Source organism: Oncorhynchus mykiss, chromosome 11, assembly GCF_057628025.1.
Source record: "Oncorhynchus mykiss isolate SJ-2025 chromosome 11, ASM5762802v1, whole genome shotgun sequence".
Taxonomy (NCBI): Eukaryota; Metazoa; Chordata; class Actinopteri; order Salmoniformes; family Salmonidae; genus Oncorhynchus; species Oncorhynchus mykiss.
The window spans coordinates 17,479,687-17,497,633 of record NC_143032.1 but is presented as its reverse complement, the minus strand read 5'-3'; the positions used below and the strand labels follow the sequence as shown (position 1 = coordinate 17,497,633).

At 44.5% G+C, this 17,947-nt stretch overlaps 1 protein-coding gene across 1 annotated transcript in view; it reads right to left on the bottom strand.

Annotated features, from left to right (window-relative positions):
• Nucleotides 1-139: 139 nt before the first annotated feature.
• Nucleotides 140-17,947, bottom strand: part of pkd1l1 (polycystin 1 like 1, transient receptor potential channel interacting) — a 37,871-nt gene continuing 20,063 nt past the window's right edge. Inside the window, exons 31-56 of the mRNA XM_090189198.1 lie at nucleotides 16,819-16,925; nucleotides 16,390-16,609; nucleotides 14,979-15,152; nucleotides 14,701-14,887; nucleotides 14,449-14,543; nucleotides 13,936-14,306; nucleotides 13,696-13,780; nucleotides 13,321-13,509; nucleotides 13,112-13,230; nucleotides 12,481-12,591; nucleotides 12,240-12,363; nucleotides 12,043-12,126; nucleotides 8,168-8,265; nucleotides 7,551-7,785; nucleotides 4,550-4,624; nucleotides 4,255-4,269; nucleotides 4,057-4,071; nucleotides 3,893-3,907; nucleotides 3,687-3,701; nucleotides 3,281-3,436; nucleotides 3,056-3,190; nucleotides 2,590-2,844; nucleotides 1,733-1,894; nucleotides 1,436-1,576; nucleotides 1,120-1,238; nucleotides 140-920 (exon numbers count right to left, since the gene is read on the bottom strand). Coding sequence (XP_090045324.1) covers nucleotides 362-920; nucleotides 1,120-1,238; nucleotides 1,436-1,576; nucleotides 1,733-1,894; nucleotides 2,590-2,844; nucleotides 3,056-3,190; nucleotides 3,281-3,436; nucleotides 3,687-3,701; nucleotides 3,893-3,907; nucleotides 4,057-4,071; nucleotides 4,255-4,269; nucleotides 4,550-4,624; nucleotides 7,551-7,785; nucleotides 8,168-8,265; nucleotides 12,043-12,126; nucleotides 12,240-12,363; nucleotides 12,481-12,591; nucleotides 13,112-13,230; nucleotides 13,321-13,509; nucleotides 13,696-13,780; nucleotides 13,936-14,306; nucleotides 14,449-14,543; nucleotides 14,701-14,887; nucleotides 14,979-15,152; nucleotides 16,390-16,609; nucleotides 16,819-16,925 — 3,861 coding nt within the window. The 3' untranslated portion in view covers nucleotides 140-361. The remainder of the gene's footprint in view (nucleotides 921-1,119; nucleotides 1,239-1,435; nucleotides 1,577-1,732; nucleotides 1,895-2,589; nucleotides 2,845-3,055; nucleotides 3,191-3,280; nucleotides 3,437-3,686; nucleotides 3,702-3,892; nucleotides 3,908-4,056; nucleotides 4,072-4,254; nucleotides 4,270-4,549; nucleotides 4,625-7,550; nucleotides 7,786-8,167; nucleotides 8,266-12,042; nucleotides 12,127-12,239; nucleotides 12,364-12,480; nucleotides 12,592-13,111; nucleotides 13,231-13,320; nucleotides 13,510-13,695; nucleotides 13,781-13,935; nucleotides 14,307-14,448; nucleotides 14,544-14,700; nucleotides 14,888-14,978; nucleotides 15,153-16,389; nucleotides 16,610-16,818; nucleotides 16,926-17,947) is intronic.

Genomic DNA, 17,947 nt, shown 5'->3' with positions numbered 1-17,947 from the left:
CTGCAACAATGCAACTGTCCTGTAAACATATTGGTTAGTCAGTGAGCCATGTTGTAATGTTCATTCTTTCAAGAAACAGTGTGCGCTCCCCTCACCCTATCCTGCACACCATTTATTTGAGAATGTATTTTACACACCATTTATTTATTTGTTTTACAACCAGGGCACATTGTTTATTTAATGTTTTTGAAAATAGACATGGTGACACAAGCAGTGGCTTACTGAATACTTGTAATTAAGCTTGATTCTCTCCACACAGAGTATTTAAACATATTTTTTTCACAATATCCCTCTTGAATAGCATATTGATGAAGATAATTCATTATTTCATCCATTCATTCATTAGACTCGACATACAGTGTCAACCCCAGCACTGTCTGACTGTCCCTAGGAATCCCTCCTCTTCTGGCTCAGTCTCCGGGCTCCCATGGACCATAACCTCCACCACAGCCCTGTGTGGCCCTCCATGGCCCTCCATCACCCCAGAAGCAGTGGTATATCTGGAGCTGGGCCCCTCTACTGTAGCCCATTGGGTGTTTCTGGGACTTCTGTGGCTCTTCTTACCAGACCGACCGACAGTGGTCCAGTGGCTGATCTGATTCTCCAGAACCACAGTCTTAACCAGCTGATTATCTATCCAGCCTGTTAGGCTCTGGATCTGAGGCATGTTGTCCCATGTCCGAGCCTCAGCTAGGTGCACCGAATCTGGGGAGGAGAGGTAGCTTGGCCCCCCTATGGAGGTGGAGATCTGGAGGTTTCTGTCTGATGGGTGCTCTCGGGAGATCCACCCTGGTGCTCCACTATGCAGGGGACTGACGGATGGCCCAACCCTTCTTGAGAGTCCTCCAGCTGGGGCCGGGGTCTGCCTCCTCTGGCCTGACTGCTGCAGATGGTGGAGGGTCTCCAACTCAAGCTGAGACCTGGGATGGAAATAAAAACGACTGGTTAACAACCCAGGCCATCTGAGTGACTTAGGGCTATGCTAGCTAACTGAGCTAAAGCCTAAACATAAACTCAAATAATCAAGTAGTCACTGGGCAAACATAGTGAATCATCTCTGCCATTCTATGGCAGGCTTATGCTGTTTTTGATGTGAATTATATTTAGTTGTGGTTTTACCTGTAGTGGTGTGCGTCAGGTGAGTGTTCCCTGGAGGTCAGTGGGAGGTTGGTGATGTCAGGGGGATCATTGAGAAGTGCTTCTTCAGTCACGTGTGCTGTTTCACTGGCAGCAGAGCGCTACAAAAGAAACGCACACCCTTAAAACTGTGCTGGAATCAGGGACAGCTCATGAGATGGTGGTCAGTTCAAATTGAAAGTGGGACATGTCTAAGTAACTCCACCTAGATTGCTTCACAGAGGCTTACATATTCAAAGGTTATGCCTAAATCATATATACACTGGCAGGTTGGTTCAGACAGTGTGGGTGTGCCCACCTGTGAGGCCAGGCTGGAAGGGCTCTGGGTGGGGGAGAAGATATCTTTAGGATGTAGGGTGTGGTGCAGACTGTTAGAGAAGGCATTTAGTCTAAACTGCAGCTCATCCACCAGGCTCTCAAATTCCTCCAGGTAAAAACTCTGAGGAGAAAAAAATATATATCAGCCAGTTAACCCCTTCCATACCTCAATCTAAACCACAAGGTTGTTCTCTGCTTTCATTGACAGTCAAAGCAAGGCAGTCCTATCTTCAAAACTATCTTTCGGACATTAGCATGGAGGTCAAAGGTCACTCACTCTCCTGTGGGCATGGCTATCTGTCCATCTCTGTCTGCGTTGGCCAATGAGCACAGCTGCCCGACCCCTGACGTAGCCAACCACGTCACAGAGAGTCAGTAGGCTCCTCCTCCTACCAGCTAGTTTAGCAGCTCTCACTAACGAGGAGACGATTCCAGTCAACTAGAGACACAGACAGACAGACAGACAGACAGACAGACAGACAGACAGACAGACAGACAGGAGCAGAGGGTTTACAGCAGACAGATGTAGCTTGCTAGGGCTGGATAAAGCAACAACAAAGTACAGTACTGTAGGGTAGACTACGTGTATGTTTGTTGTCTCTGGATCGCCTTGGAAACTAGTTGATTTATGTCAAGGATTTTATCAAACACAAATGTTTAAAAACAGTATTATAAAAAGTTTTTAAAAACAGTGTTATAAAAAGTGTTTAAAAACAGTATTATAAAAAGTGTTTAAAAACAGTATTATAAAAAGTGTTTAAAAACAGTGTTATAAAAAGTGTTTAAAAACAGTATTATAAAAAGTGTTTAAAAACTGTCACGACTTCCGCCGAAGTCAGCTCCTCTCCTTGTTCGGGCGGCGTTCGGCGTATTTATTCCTCTGTTCCCCCTCATGTTTTTGTGTAAGATTGTTTGTGTTACGTGTTTGTTGTTGATGCGCCAGACTGGTTTGTTTTTCCCGTGGTATTTCACGAAGATGTTAATTGTTAAACATAATTATTGTGACTGTTTTTGCGCGTTTTGCACTTTTGCTCACAAATCTCTGCTCTCCTGCATCGGACTTCGCTACCAGTACGCACACACACCTTACAAAAACAGTATTATAAAAAGTGTTTCAAAAAGTTTAATGAGTACCACTGCTGTCCAGGCCACAGTGAGGGTGAGACAGAGAGCTCCATGGTAGAAAGACAAAGACACGCTGTTGGGGCTGTGGAGCTGTTGGGGCTGAGAGGCCACGGGCAGGGAGTGGGCCCGGGAGCCCAGTTGGCCCCTGGAGAGAGACAGGAGTGTGAAGACGGAGTGGGGCAGTGAGCTGGACCCCCAGGACCTCCTCAGGAGCAGCAGGTTTCCCACAGAGGACAGGGCCACCAACAGGAAAACTCCTGACAGCTGGGGACAGAATAGAAATGGCATCAGGACACACTCTAGAAACAAAGTGTGAATTTTAACCAATTAACTTTTACCTGAAGTACTGAACTGTTACTTGAAACTTCTTTAAAAAACATTTAAAATAGGATTATTATATTTTAAATAGTTTCCATGCGGACTGTTTGTAGTTAAGGTAGAAGGTGAAAGGTTGCAGTGTCTGTGGGTTGTTTACCATTGGCCAGAGAAGTCTGGAGAAGGTGAGTCTGAGTAGAGTCACTGAGGCGGCCATGGTTCTGTTAACCCCCGACAAACACATACACCGCACCACCAGGAGGAAGAGCAGTATGCCACGCAGTGTATGGGTGTGCTGGAGATACAGAGGACTCATCATCATCATCATCATCATCATCCTCATCATCATCATACACACATACACCTCACTCTCTCCCATTCTCACCTGTTCCGAGGTAGACAGTAAGCTGACATCCACATGCATCCTGAAGTCGTGTCGCTGCAACAGGTCAATGACCTCCAGAGTCAGAATGGACTGATAGATGTAGTAGATGTAGTACACCAGGGTTGCCAGGAGTATACTAGCCTGGAGGGAGACAGAGAGGTGTTACCAGGAATATACTAGCCTGGAGGGAGACAGAGAGGTGTTACCAGGAGTATACTAGCCTGGAGGGAGACAGAGAGGTGTTACCAGGAGTATACTAGCCTGGAGGGAGACAGAGAGGTGTTACCAGGAGTATACTAGCCTGGAGGGAGACAGAGAGGTGTTACCAGGAGTATACTAGCCTGGAGGGAGACAGAGAGGTGTTACCAGGAGTATACTAGCCTAGAGGGAGACAGAGAGGTGTTACCAGGAGTATACTGACCTGGAGGGAAACAGAGAGAATTGTTACCAGAAGTATACTGACCTGGAGGGAGACAGATAAGTGTTACTAGGAGTATATTAGCCTGGAGGGAGACAGAGAGGTGTTACCAGGAGTATACTGACCTGGAGGGAAACAGAGAGAATTGTTACCAGAAGTATACTGACCTGGAGGGAGACAGAGAGAAGGGTTACCAGGAGTATACTGACCTGGAGGGAGACAGAGAGAAGGGTTACCAGGAGTATACTGACCTGGAGGGAGACAGAGAGAAGTGTTACCAGGAGTATACTGACCTGGAGGGAGACAGAGAGGTGTTACCATGAGTATACTGACCTGGAGGGAGACAGAGAGGTGTTACCATGAGTATACTGACCTGGAGGGAGACAGAGAGAAGTGTTACCAGGAGTATAATGGCCTGGAGGGAGACAGAGGTGTTACCAGGAGTATAATGGCCTGGAGGGAGACAGAGAGGTGTTACCAGGAGTATAATGGCCTGGAGGGAGACAGAGGTGTTACCAGGAGTATACTGGCCTGGAGGGAGACAGAGAGGTGTTACCAGGAGTATACTGACCTGGAGGGAGACAGAGAGAAGGGTTACCAGGAGTATACTGACCTGGAGGGAGACAGAGAGAAGGGCAAACTGACCTATTATTGCTAAACAAACAGAAAGAAAATTCCTACTGAGAGAAATGTTTGTAGGGTATAAAGTTCAGTGTGGTTTGCTTAGTACTGAGTATGAAGAGGCTAGCTTGAGCTAGAGAACTCAGACAACTACAGTGAGCAAACCCACATTTACAGAGAATGTATTGCTGTATATATTGTATGAGAGAAGGGAGGGGGTTCTCTCTCACCTGGAGCCAACTCTGGGGGTCTCTCAAGTATGCCAGCATGCCTTTTTCTCCAGCAGAACAGATCTGGAGGGCGAGCTGGACCAGAGAGACGAGGAGGAAAAGGAGCTGGAGAGATGAAGGCAAACAAAGCTACAGCTCATATTCACCTTCAGATACAGTGCCTTGCGAAAGTATTCGGCCCCCTTGAACTTTGCGACCTTTTGCCACATTTCAGGCTTCAAACATAAAGATATAAAACTGTATTTTTTTGTGAAGAATCAACAACAAGTGGGACACAATCATGAAGTGGAACAACATTTATTGGATATTTCAAACTTTTTTAACAAATCAAAAACTGAAAAATTGGGCGTGCAAAATTATTCAGCCCCTTTACTTTCAGTGCAGCAAACTCTCCAGAAGTTCAGTGAGGATCTCTGAATGATCCAATGTTGACCTAAATGACTAATGATGATAAATACAATCCACCTGTGTGTAATCAAGTCTCCATATAAATGCACCTGCACTGTGATAGTCTCAGAGGTCCGTTAAAAGCGCAGAGAGCATCATGAAGAACAAGGAACACACCAGGCAGGTCCGAGATACTGTTGTGAAGAAGTTTAAAGCCGGATTTGGATACAAAAATATTTCCCAAGCTTTAAACATCCCAAGGAGCACTGTGCAAGCGATAATATTGAAATGGAAGGAGTATCAGACCACTGCAAATCTACCAAGACCTGGCCGTCCCTCTAAACTTTCAGCTCATACAAGGAGAAGACTGATCAGAGATGCAGCCAAGAGGCCCATGATCACTCTGGATGAACTGCAGAGATCTACAGCTGAGGTGGGAGACTCTGTCCATAGGACAACAATCAGTCGTATATTGCACAAATATGGCCTTTATGGAAGAGTGGCAAGAAGAAAGCCATTTCTTAAAGATATCCATAAAAAATGTTGTTTAAAGTTTGCCACAAGCCACCTGGGAGACACACCAAACATGTGGAAGAAGGTGCTCTGGTCAGATGAAACCAAAATTTAACTTTTTGGCAACAATGCAAAACGTTATGTTTGGTGTAAAAGCAACACAGCTCATCACCCTGAACACACCATCCACACTGTCAAACATGGGGGTGGCAGCATCATGGTTTGGGCCTGCTTTTCTTCAGCAGGGACAGGGAAGATGGTTAAAATTGATGGGAAGATGGATGGAGCCAAATACAGGACCATTCTGGAAGAAAACCTGATGGAGTCTGCAAAAGACCTGAGACTAGGACGGAGATTTGTCTTCCAACAAGACAATGATCCAAAACATAAAGCAAAATCTACAATGGAATGGTTCAAAAATAAACATATCCAGGTGTTAGAATGGCCAAGTCAAAGTCCAGACCTGAATCCAATCGAGAATCTGTGGAAAGAACTGAAAACTGCTGTTCACAAATGCTCTCCATCCAACCTCACTGAGCTCGAGCTGTTTTGCAAGGAGGAATGGGAAAAAATGTCTGTCTCTCGATGTGCAAAACTGATAGAGGCATACCCCAAGCGACTTACAGCTGTAATCGCAGCAAAAGGTGGCGCTACAAAGTATTAACTTAAGGGGGCTGAATAATTTTGCACGCCCAATTTTTCAGGTTTTGATTTGTTAAAAAAGTTTGAAATATCCAATAAATGTTGTTCCACTTCATGATTGTGTCCCACTTGTTGTTGATTCTTCACAAAAAAATACAGTTTTATATCTTTATGTTTGAAGCCTGAAATGTGGCAAAAGGTCGCAAAGTTCAAGGGGGCCGAATACTTTCGCAAGGCACTGTATCATTGGCCTTCATGTCTGAGATAAGACTAATAGAATGGGCCTTTGTTCTAGCTCAGCTCACAATTCACTGCTCACAGTTCACTTCTCACTGCTTGTTGCTAGTAGTCCTGTGTGACAGCGGATGGAAGACCAGACCCTATCTGACTGAATGTGGGGGGTTGTCGTGGAGGGAATAGATCAGGGGTGGGAAAACTCCTGCGTGTGAGCCCACTCAATCTGGGCCGCAGGAGGTTTGAGTAAACACATAATATACAGTACCAGTCAAAAGTTTGGACAACCCTACTCATTCAAGGATTTTTATTTATTTTTAGTATTTTCTACATTATAGAATAATAATGAAGACATCAAAATGATGAAATAACACATATGGAATCATGTAGTAACCAAAGAAGTGTTAAACAATTCAAAATATATTTCATATTTGAGATGATTCCAAGTAGCCACCCTTTGCCTTGATGACAGCTTTGCACACTCATGAGGTGTTGGAACGCATTTCAATTAACAGGTGTGCCTTGTTAAAAGTTAATATACGGACTTTCTTTCCTTCTTAATGCGTTTGAGCCAATCAGTTGTGTTGTGACAAGGTAGGGGTGGTACACAGAAGATAGCCCTATTTGGTAAAAGACCAAGTCCATGTTATGGCAAAAACAGCTCCAATAAGCAAAGAGAAACAACAGTCCATCTTTACTTTAAGGCATGAATGTCAGTCAATGCGGAACATTTCAAGAACTTTTAAAGTTTCTTCGAGTGCAGTAGCAAAAACCATCGAGCACGATGATGAAACTGGCTCTCATGAGGACCGTCACAGGAAAGGTAGACCCAGAGTTACCTCTGCTGCAGAGGATAAGTTCATTGAGTTAAGTGCACCTTAGATTGCACCCCAAATAAATGCCTCACAGAGTTCAAGTAACAGACACATCTCAACATCAACTGTTCAGAGGAGACTGTGGGAATCAGGCCTTCATGGCTGAATGGCTGCAAAGAAACCACTACTATGGATATGCAATCCTGTTTGTTTTTCAACAGGATAATGACCCAACACACCTCCAGGCTGTGTAAGGGCGATTTAATCAAGAAGGAGAGTGATGGAGTGCTGCATCTGATGACCTGGCCTACACAATCACCCAACCTCAACCCAATTGCGATGGTTTGGGATGAGTTGGAGCGTTAGAGGATGGGGCTAGGGACTAGGGACTAGGAGTGTTATGGTGTTACCTGACATGCCATACTGAAGTAGTCCCATACAGTAGGTGAATGGTAGACCCTAGCTGACTGGACACGGGCGGAGGTGTGCAAAGCTCCACCAGGTAATCTCTCGGCCATCAGGTTCACACTGTTGAACAGGTTGGTGGGGGGGCTGTAGAGGGTGAACTGGGTTGACATGGCTACCGTTAGTCTGTCCAGCCAGCCAGCGGACCTCAGGGATTCTAGCCTGGACACAAACTCTGACCTGGGCGTTAATTAGAGAAGAGAGGACAGGGTGACATCAGCAACATGGTTTCTGTTATCATAGACTAAGCTCAGGTGTGTGTTGTAGAATAGGTGAACAGACATTTAAAAAAGCTATTTAACCTTTATTTACCTAGGCAAGTCAGTTAACAACAAATTCTTATTTACAATGACGGCCTACAACGGCCAAACCAGTACGACGCTGGGCCAATTGTGCGCCGTCCTATTGGACTCCCAATCACGGCCGGTTATGATACAGCCTGGTGATACATACATGATGTGAAAAAAGTTCAAGTCTGTTTACTCATGTACATGGTAGTTTCTTTGAGATAATGGTGCTGAGTGGTTGTGTTGTGTTCTGACCGTGTTAGACCCAGTCGTACTGTGGTCCCAGTTCCTGTGTAACACTGGAGTTGACCGCAGAGACGAAGTCCGACCTCCATGGGTAACGCCATCCCAGAGACTCTTTCCGTGAGGCATTCTGGGAACAAGGTCGCCATTACAGGAGGCACCTGAGGGGAGGTCAGAGGTTCGTTATGGGTTCACCCAGCAGGATACATTTAGCTATCAAACACACAGACAATAACTTAATTTTCTAGTTTCTAAAGAAAGTAGACCACTCACAGCAAAATTAAATGTAGAATACATAGACATTATGATTCCACATTGCACAGACAGTAATATCTGAGCTGTACTGCAATACTGTGTATGTAACACCTACATGTTTCAAGCAGACCACCATAGTCCCTGTGCCCAAGAACGCCAAGTTAACCTGTCTAAATTCAACAAGCTCTCACAGTCTCACATCAGAATTTGACATTCATCTGCGTTTCTGAAATGCCAAATTTGAAGTTGTTCCAAACGTAAAATATCGAAGTGTTTAAGGATAAGTTTAGGCATCAACTCCGAATTCTTAAGGTTAGGTATTAACTCTGAATGGTGAAGGTAAGGGTTTAAGGGTATGTATTAACTCTGAATGGTGAAGGTAAGGGTTAAGGTTAGGTATTAACTCTGAATAGTGAAGGTAAGGGTTAAGGTTAGGTATTAACTCTGAATAGTGAAGGTAAGGGTTAAGGTTAGGTATTAACTCTGAATGGTGAAGGTAAGGGATAAGGTTAGGTATTAACTCTGAATAGTGAAGGTAAGGGTTAAGGTTAGGTATTAACTCTGAATGGTGAAGGTAAGGGTTAAGGTTAGGTATTAACTCTGAATGGTGAAGGTAAGGGTTAAGGTTAGGTATTAACTCTGAATGGTAAAGGTAAGGGTTAAGGTTTGGTATTAACTCTGAATGGTGAAGGTAAGGGTTAAGGTTAGGTATTAACTCTGAATGGTGAAGGTAAGGGATAAGGTTTGGTATTAACTCTGAATGGTGAAGGTAAGGGTTAAGGTTAGGTATTAACTCTGAATGGTGAAGGTAAGGGTTAAGGTTAAGTATTAACTCTGAATGGTAAAGGTAAGGGTTAAGGTTTGGTATTAACTCTGAATGGTGAAGGTAAGGGTTAAGGTTAGGTATTAACTCTGAATGGTGAAGGTAAGGGTTAAGGTTAGGTATTAACTCTGAATAGTGAAGGTAAGGGTTAAGGTTAGGTATTAACTCTGAATAGTGAAGGTAAGGGATAAGGTTTGGTATTAACTCTGAATAGTGAAGGTAAGGGTTAAGGTTAGGTATTAACTCTGAATAGTGAAGGTAAGGGATAAGGTTAGGTATTAACTCTGAATAGTGAAGGTAAGGGTTAAGGTTAGGTATTAACTCTGAATAGTGAAGGTAAGGGTTAAGGTTAGGTATTAACTCTGAATAGTGAAGATAAGGGTTAAGGTTAGGTATTAACTCTGAATGGTGAAGGTAAGGGTTAAGGTTAGGTATTAACTCTGAATGGTGAAGGTAAGGGTTAAGGTTAGGTATTAACTCTGAATAGTGAAGGTAAGGGTTAAGGTTAGGTATTAACTCTGAATGGTGAAGGTAAGGGATAAGGTTAGGTATTAACTCTGAATAGTGAAGGTAAGGGTTAAGGTTAGGTATTAACTCTGAATAGTGAAGGTAAGGGATAAGGTTTGGTATTAACTCTGAATGGTGAAGGTAAGGGTTAAGGTTATGTATTAACTCTGAATGGTGAAGGTAAGGGTTAAGGGTATGTATTAACTCTGAATGGTGAAGGTAAGGGTTAAGGTTTGGTATTAACTCTGAATAGTGAAGGTAAGGGTTAAGGTTAGGTATTAACTCTGAATAGTGAAGGTAAGGGATAAGGTTTGGTATTAACTCTGAATAGTGAAGGTAAGGGTTAAGGTTAGGTATTAACTCTGAATGGTGAAGGTAAGGGTTAAGGTTAGGTACTAACTCTGAATAGTGAAGGTAAGGGATAAGGTTTGGTATTAACTCTGAATAGTGAAGGTAAGGGTTAAGGTTAGGTATTAACTCTGAATAGTGAAAGTAAGGGATAAGGTTTGGTATTAACTCTGAATAGTGAAGGTAAGGGATAAGGTTTGGTATTAACTCTGAATAGTGAAGGTAAGGGATAAGGTTTTGGATAGGCCAAAAACAACTTTCTATCGCTGTATTTGAACATGCAACCATTGGCACCAAAGGCAATACTGAAACCTACTTGAAGGTAAGAGCGCTCACTGTTGCCCCTAGTGGCCAGTTACCAAGTCATCTCCCGACGTCCTCAGACATGGATGGTCGTCGAATACTGACTTGTATCATGGGTGACCTGGCTGCTAAATGACTACCGCCCCGTAGCACTCACATCTGTAGCCATGAAATAATTTGAAAGGCTGGTCATGGCTCACATCAACACCATCATCCCAGACACCCTGGACCCACTCCAATTCACATACCACCACAACAGATCCACAGATGATGCAATCTCTACTGCACTTCACACTACCCTTTTCCACCTGGACAAGAGGAACACCTACGTGGGAACGCTGTTCATTGACTACAGCTCAGCGTTCAACACCATAGTGTCCTCCAAGCTCATCACTAAGCAAAGGACCCTGAGACTGAACGTCTCCCTCTGCAACTGGATCCTGGACTTCCTGACGGGCCCCAGGTGGTGAGGGTAGGCAACAACACATCCGCCATGCTGACCCTCAACACGGGGGCCCTTCAGGGGTGCAGATTTAGTCATGTACTCCCTGTTCACCCATGACTGCGTGGCTGCACACGACTCCAACAACATTAAGTTTGCCGACGACACAAAGGTGGTAGGCCTGATCACCAACAACGATGAGACTATAGACTATATGAAGGAGGTCAGAGACCTGGCAGTGTGCTGCCAGGACAACAGCCTCTCCCTCAACGTCAGCAAGACAAAGGAGCTGATCGTGAACTACAGGAAACGGAGGGCAGAGCCCGCCCCCATTCACATCGAAGGGGCTGTAGTGGAGCGGGTCGAGAGCATCAAGTTCCTCGGTGTCCACATCACTAAGGACCTATCATGGTCCGAACACACCAACACAGTTGTGAAGAGGGCATGACAAAGCCTCTTCCCCCTCAGGAGGCTGAAAAGATTTGACATGGGCCCTCAAATCCTCAAAAAGTTCTACAGCTGCACCATTGAGAGCATCCTGACTGGCTACAACACCGCTTGTATGGAAACTGCTTGGCATCTGAATGTATGGCGCTACAGACTGTAGTGACTATTTATATTGACCAACTTTTTATTTGCACTGGCTCTATGCACACTCACTGGACTCTACCCACACATACTACACTGACACTCCAACACACACACATACATACGCTCACACACACAAAACACACACACACACTCACACATAGACACTTTCACACTCTTTCACACTCTTTTCATACACTGCTGCTACTCTGTTTATTGTATATCCTGATTGCTTAGTCACGTTCTACCTCTACCTACATGTATATATTACCTCAACTACCTCTAACCCCTGCTAATTGACTCAGTACCAGTACTCCTTGTATATAGTCTCGTTATTATTTTATTGTGCTACTATTTCCTTTTGTATTTTTTGAAAAAGTTCTTACTTTTTAAATATGCATTGTTGGGAATGGGCTCATATACGCATTTCACGGTGAAGTCTACACCAGTTGTATTTGGCGCATGTGAAAATGTAATTTCCTTTGATTTGAATTCCTCAAATACACTCCATGTTGACTACACTACCCCCTGCTGGTGGACAAGTGAACCTGCAGTTTTACAGAGGATAAACGTCAACATTTAACAGTCCCCAGTGTTTTTCCGATCAGTTAAATGAGATGTGTCCATTCCCCCTGGTTTACCTGGCATTGGGATGCGTTGGAAACATCAATCTTCCTCAAGATGGGCTCTCCTATCAGAATACATGTTCCCTGGACAGCACCTGCCTGTCATGAGGGGAGATAAAGAGGGTGTGAAACACATGCGCGCACAGGCACACACACACACACACACACACACACACGCACGCGGCCAGGCACACACACACACACACACACACCTTCCCAGTTGCTGATATGTTGTTATACCAGGTGTCCCAGTCCAGACCATCCAGTACACTGGTTAAGGTCCAGTTCCACCACTCCTCATGCGTTTGGATGGACAGGAAGGGGTTATGTGGGCTCCTAAATTTTGTTGAAAAAAAAGTTTCATACTGATCGTGAAAATGTATACATATGAATATGCTAACAATAAGCAACAAACTGCAGATACAAGGGATAATATTCCTGTTTCCCTCCTACCTGGTGAACTGTGTTCGGACGGCATGGTTTAGATGATACTGGTCTCTAAAGGAGCTGCCATAGGTTACACACAGTAGGAGGAACAGCATGGAGACACACACTGCCATCTCCCTATGGAGGGAACAGACTGGGTCAGAAACACACGGCCATCTCCCTATGGAGGGACCAGACTGGGTCAGAAACACACTGTCCTCTCCCTATGGAGGGATCAGACTGGGTCAGAAACACACTGTCCTCTCCCTATGGAGGGATCAGACTGGGTCAGAAACACACTGTCCTCTCCCTATGGAGGGATCAGACTGGGTCAGAAACACACTGTCCTCTCCCAATGGAGGGACCAGACTGGGTCAGAAACACACGGTCATCTCCCTATGGAGGGGACAGACTGGGTCAGAAACACACTGTCCTCTCCCTATGGAGGGACCAGACTGGGTCAGAAACACACTGCCATCTCCCTATGGAGGGACCAGACTGGGTCAGAAACACACTGTCCTCTCCCTATGGAGGGACCAGACTGGGTCAGAAACACACTGTCATCTCCCTATTGAGGGGACAGACTGGGTCAGAAACACGCTGTCCTCTCCCTATGGAGGGACCAGACTGGGTCAGAAACACACACACATACACACACCTGAGTGTTTTGCGAATGAGTGTTTCTCTCCTCTTCCTCCCCCCTGTCCTCCTCAGCTCCCCAGAAGTGGGTGGGCGTACCAGACGCAGATACCGAGCCCTCTGACGGGCCGCCAGCACCTGTCAATAACACAGCAAAGACTTGTCTTAATATCTTCTTAAATAATATGGAATAAAACCAGAGCAGTTAGAGTAGGATTATGTTGTTACCCTGTCAAAGTGTGAGCATCTCTCCTGGGGCGGATGAGGAGGGCTGAGCAGGAAGAGCTCTGGGACACAGGAGCCATCTTGGGTCCACAGTTTCAGAGTTTCTGCCTGAAACCCAGGAACTGCTGAGAAACTTGAGAAGTCTGGACGCTTCCTGCGCCAGAAGGAGACCACCACAGCCACGGCAAGGATCTAGAAAAGAAAATCAAACAGACCAATTCCATCAATGTTTTTCTGAGTAAGTCAATAGTAAATTATTGACGGCAACCACTTTTGGTTTGCAAAGGTTAGCTTTATATTTGTGTTTGGCTGGGTTTGGGTTAAGTTGGGGTTCTTGCTAGGTTGGGTTTGTGTTTTGTTCGTTGGGGTTTGGTTTACCACGGCTGGCTGGATGAGGAAGACACAGGAGAGCAGGGAGAAGATAACAGAATGGATCCACAGTAAAGTCTTACTGCTGCTGAACCTAACATACGCACACACACACATACACACGCATTCACACGCACGCACACAAAAACAATAACGCCCTGGTAAATAACTTGTACCAAATGTATCACTTGTAATAATTTGTATCACTCTATAATACAGTATGATAGCTACCTTGTCTTATGTACTAACCTGATCCCCAAGACGATAGTGACCACTAGAGAGGAGAGGCCCAGGGCCAAACACAGTACCCAGGCTAGGAGGTGACTCCAGCGGGGTAGAGGGCTGAGCCTGCCCCCTAAGCATCTGCTGGTACTGTTGCCCACTTGGTTGTTGCCTAGCAGTTTGGAGCTATCGTTGAGGTTACGATCCCTCTCCTTGCTAATGCTGTTGTTGTCTGGGACACTGTTGCCTAGCAACCTGCCAAGCAAGCTGTCAAAACCACTGGAGTTGCAATCTGAGGAGACTTTATCCTGGGTCAGCAGATCCCTTACCAGATCCTGACTGCCCCGTATTACCAGATCTCCTCTTTGAGTTACCAGATCCCTATTCGGCACTGAGCCCTGAGACATGAGAGATAGAGAGAGGAACATGATAGCTAATATTAAGTAAACAAATATAATATCTAAGAGGTCAAATGGAAATCTAATAGAAGCCAAACACATATTTTCCCAAATGTGTGTAAGAACAGGAAGAGGGTGTCACCTCATATTTCTTCCTCCAGGCCTCCTGTGCACACTGCTGCAGATTGTTCCAGGAGAGAGAGTCAAACACACAGTCACTCACAATCAGCGCATCAGCTTGGGGGAAAGAGAGAGATTAGAGATAGAGAGAGAGCAGAGATCTATCACTTGACTCCCTCACTTTCACCTGTTCTCAACCACCCACAAGAAAGAACCATAGCAGGCCATAGTGAGTGCATGTGTGTGTGTGTGTATGTGTGTGTGTGTGTTCTACCTTCTATAGAGTAGATGTCTGGCAGTCTGACCATGTCCTGTTTGACCTCTGACCTCTTTACTCTGACCTCACGCAGACGGAACAGGAAGGACAGCGCGGACGCTACGGGCAACACAGCCAGCGCGCTGAGCAACCCCGTCGTTAGGGAAACGGTAGACACGTCGATGATGCCCAGCTCTGAGGTGTACTGGAACAACACACAGCATTATGGATAGTGTAGTTGCCCATAATGACAGATTGATTGATTGATTGATTGATTGATTGATTGATTGACTCACTTGGTCATCGAGGCCAGATAGGAGTAACGTGTTGACACACATGTACCCCAGCAGCAGCAGCAGACACACACTGAGGCGCTGTGTGTGAGTGAACACGCTAGGGGAGGGACCACTGTACACAGACAACCACAGGTGGAAGTCTGACAGGTACTCTGACAGCTTCAGATACAGCAGCTACACAAACACATGACATACCAACACATGACAAAATAACATATTAAGAGCAGATGACATAACAACACATGACAGAATAACATATTAAGAGCAGATGACACAACGACACATGACAGAATAACATATTAAGAGCAGATGACACAACGACACATGACAAAATAACATATTAAGAGCAGATGACACAACGACACATGACAAAATAACATATTAAGAGCAGATGACATACCAACACATGACAAAATAACATTAAGAGCAGATGACACAACGACACATGACAGAATAACATATTAAGAGCAGATGACACAACGACACATGACAGAATAACATATTAAGAGCAGATGACACAACGACACATGACAAAATAACATATTAAGAGCAGATGACATACCAACACATGACAAAATAACATATTAAGAGCAGATGACATAACGACACATGACAAAATAACATATTAAGAGCAGATGACACAACGACACATGACAAAATAACATATTAAGAGCAGATGACACAACGACACATGACAAAATAACATATTAAGAGCTGATGACATAACAAGACATGACAAAATAACAGATTAAGAGCAGATGACATAAGAACATCATTAGACAATGAGTTTGTGTGTGTGTGTGTGTGTGTGTGTGTGTGTGTGTTCACGTTTTACTATGCTTGTGAGTACCAGAAGTCTTCACTAGAATAGTAAATCAACTAATAATTATGAAAAGTGAAGATATTCTGCCTGCCGGTCCACATTTGTAAAAACTCTATTTCATTCTTAGTTAGAATTAGGGTTAGAATTAGGGTTAGGGGTTGTTAGGTTTAGGGTTAGAATTAGGGTTAGGGGTTGTAAGGTTTAGGGTTAGAATTAGGGTTAGGGGTTGTTAGGTTTATGGTGAGAATTAGGGTTAGAATTAAGGTTAGGGGTTGTTAGGTTTAGGGTTAGAAGTAAGGGTTAGAATTAGGGTTAGGGGTTGTTAGGTTTAGGGTTAGAATTAGGGTTAGAATTAGGGTTAGGGGTTGTTAGGTTTAGGGTTAGAAGTAAGGGTTAGAATTAGGGTTAGGGGTTGTTAGGTTTAGAAGTAAGGGTTAGGTTTAGGGTAGAGGGAAAATAGAATTTTGAATGGGAATCAACTGTTGGTGTGAGTGTGTGTGTGTGGTGTGTGTACGTGCGCACACGCGTGTGTGTGTGCGTATGCGTGCGTGTGGCATGTGTGTACACGTGTGCATCCAGGTGTGTTACCTTGGTAAATCCTGGCCCCTGATCACAGACCCTGAGTCTCCTCTCCACCTGTCTGTCACCCTCGTCAACAGCCAACCAGCACTGGCCTAGGAACAGCCAGCTCCGCCCCTTGCCCTTCACCTCACACACCTCCACCTGTCTGAGGTACCAGGTGGGGGAGGGGCCAGTGTTATCATGCCACAGGTGCAGCCCCCACAGAGGGCCTAGACTGTCTACAGTACTACAGAAAGACACACAAACAGTGACATGGGATTAGTACAGGGGTGTCTCTGTCTCTGTGGCTACAGCTGCTAGGGATGGAGGGTTTCACATGCTGGCTGGCCTGGCTGGGCTGACTGATGACACAACAGTTCTCATAGTAAACAAAAACAGAGATGTATAGTAGTGCATTGTAAAGGCGGATACTGTAGCTGTAATGTTGTTTCGTACCTCAGTATAAAGGTGTTCCTGGAGTTCCTTCTGAACAGAAGGCATTCTGGGTCATGTAGTTGTCTGGTCTGTGACACCCCATCCTCCCCATACAGCACGATATGGACCTGACACACACACAAACACACACATCAGACAATTCTGCTAGGTTTGCTCAGGAAAATAAAGGTATGTAATGAGGTGAACATGTTGTAATTGTAACTTGATAAATACAGGTTTTGTGTGTATTTGCAGTGTGTGTATTTGCAGTGTGTATTTGCAGTGTGTGTATGTCTGTCTGTGCCTGTGTCTGAATGAGGGTAAAGGACAGTATTACACATTCAGGTGGCACATATACACAGAGACTGACACACCAAAACATAAGGATGAAAGGACAGGTCTCATTACTAAACAAAAACATGTAACTATGAACTTTATGGAGTTAACCCCCCTACTGTTAACTTCTTATGGCTGGGGGGCAGTATTGAGTAGCTTGGATGAATAAGTTGCCCAAAGATAGAAAACACTCTAAAGTTTCTAAAACTGTTTGAATGATGTATGTGAGTATAACAGAACTCATTTGGCAGGCAAAAAGTTTAAATCAAAACAGGAAGTGAGAAATCTGAGCTTTGTATGTATTCACCAGAGTCCCCAATGAAATCCCCTTGAGATATTAATGATGTTGCACTGCCTAGGGGTTCCACTAGATGTCAACCAATAATATACATTCTAATGAGACTTCTATGGTGTTGTGGGAGTGAATGAGAGCAAACTGATTCAGGTGTCCATCAAGCAGCCATTTTCTGATCACGCTTATTCCTCATGGTACCCATTTGCGTTCCATTGCTCATGAAGACAAGAAGGAATACTCCGGTTGGAACTTTATTGAAGCTATATGTTAAAAACATCCTAATAACCTTATCTAAATTACCTAGAACCTGAGGTATCAGCTATTATGCTGCAAGGATTCTCGTAGAATGGTGGGGATCTATGTATTTCAGAACTACACTGTACGTTCCATGTGTGGAACCTAACCTCTTGGTTTAAACTGAGCTTTTTTGTTTAATTTCTTTGTTTTGTTTGTTTGTTTAAAATGTATGTATTGAGAGACGCAATGATGGGGATGGGGTGAGAGAAGCACCGAGCGGGA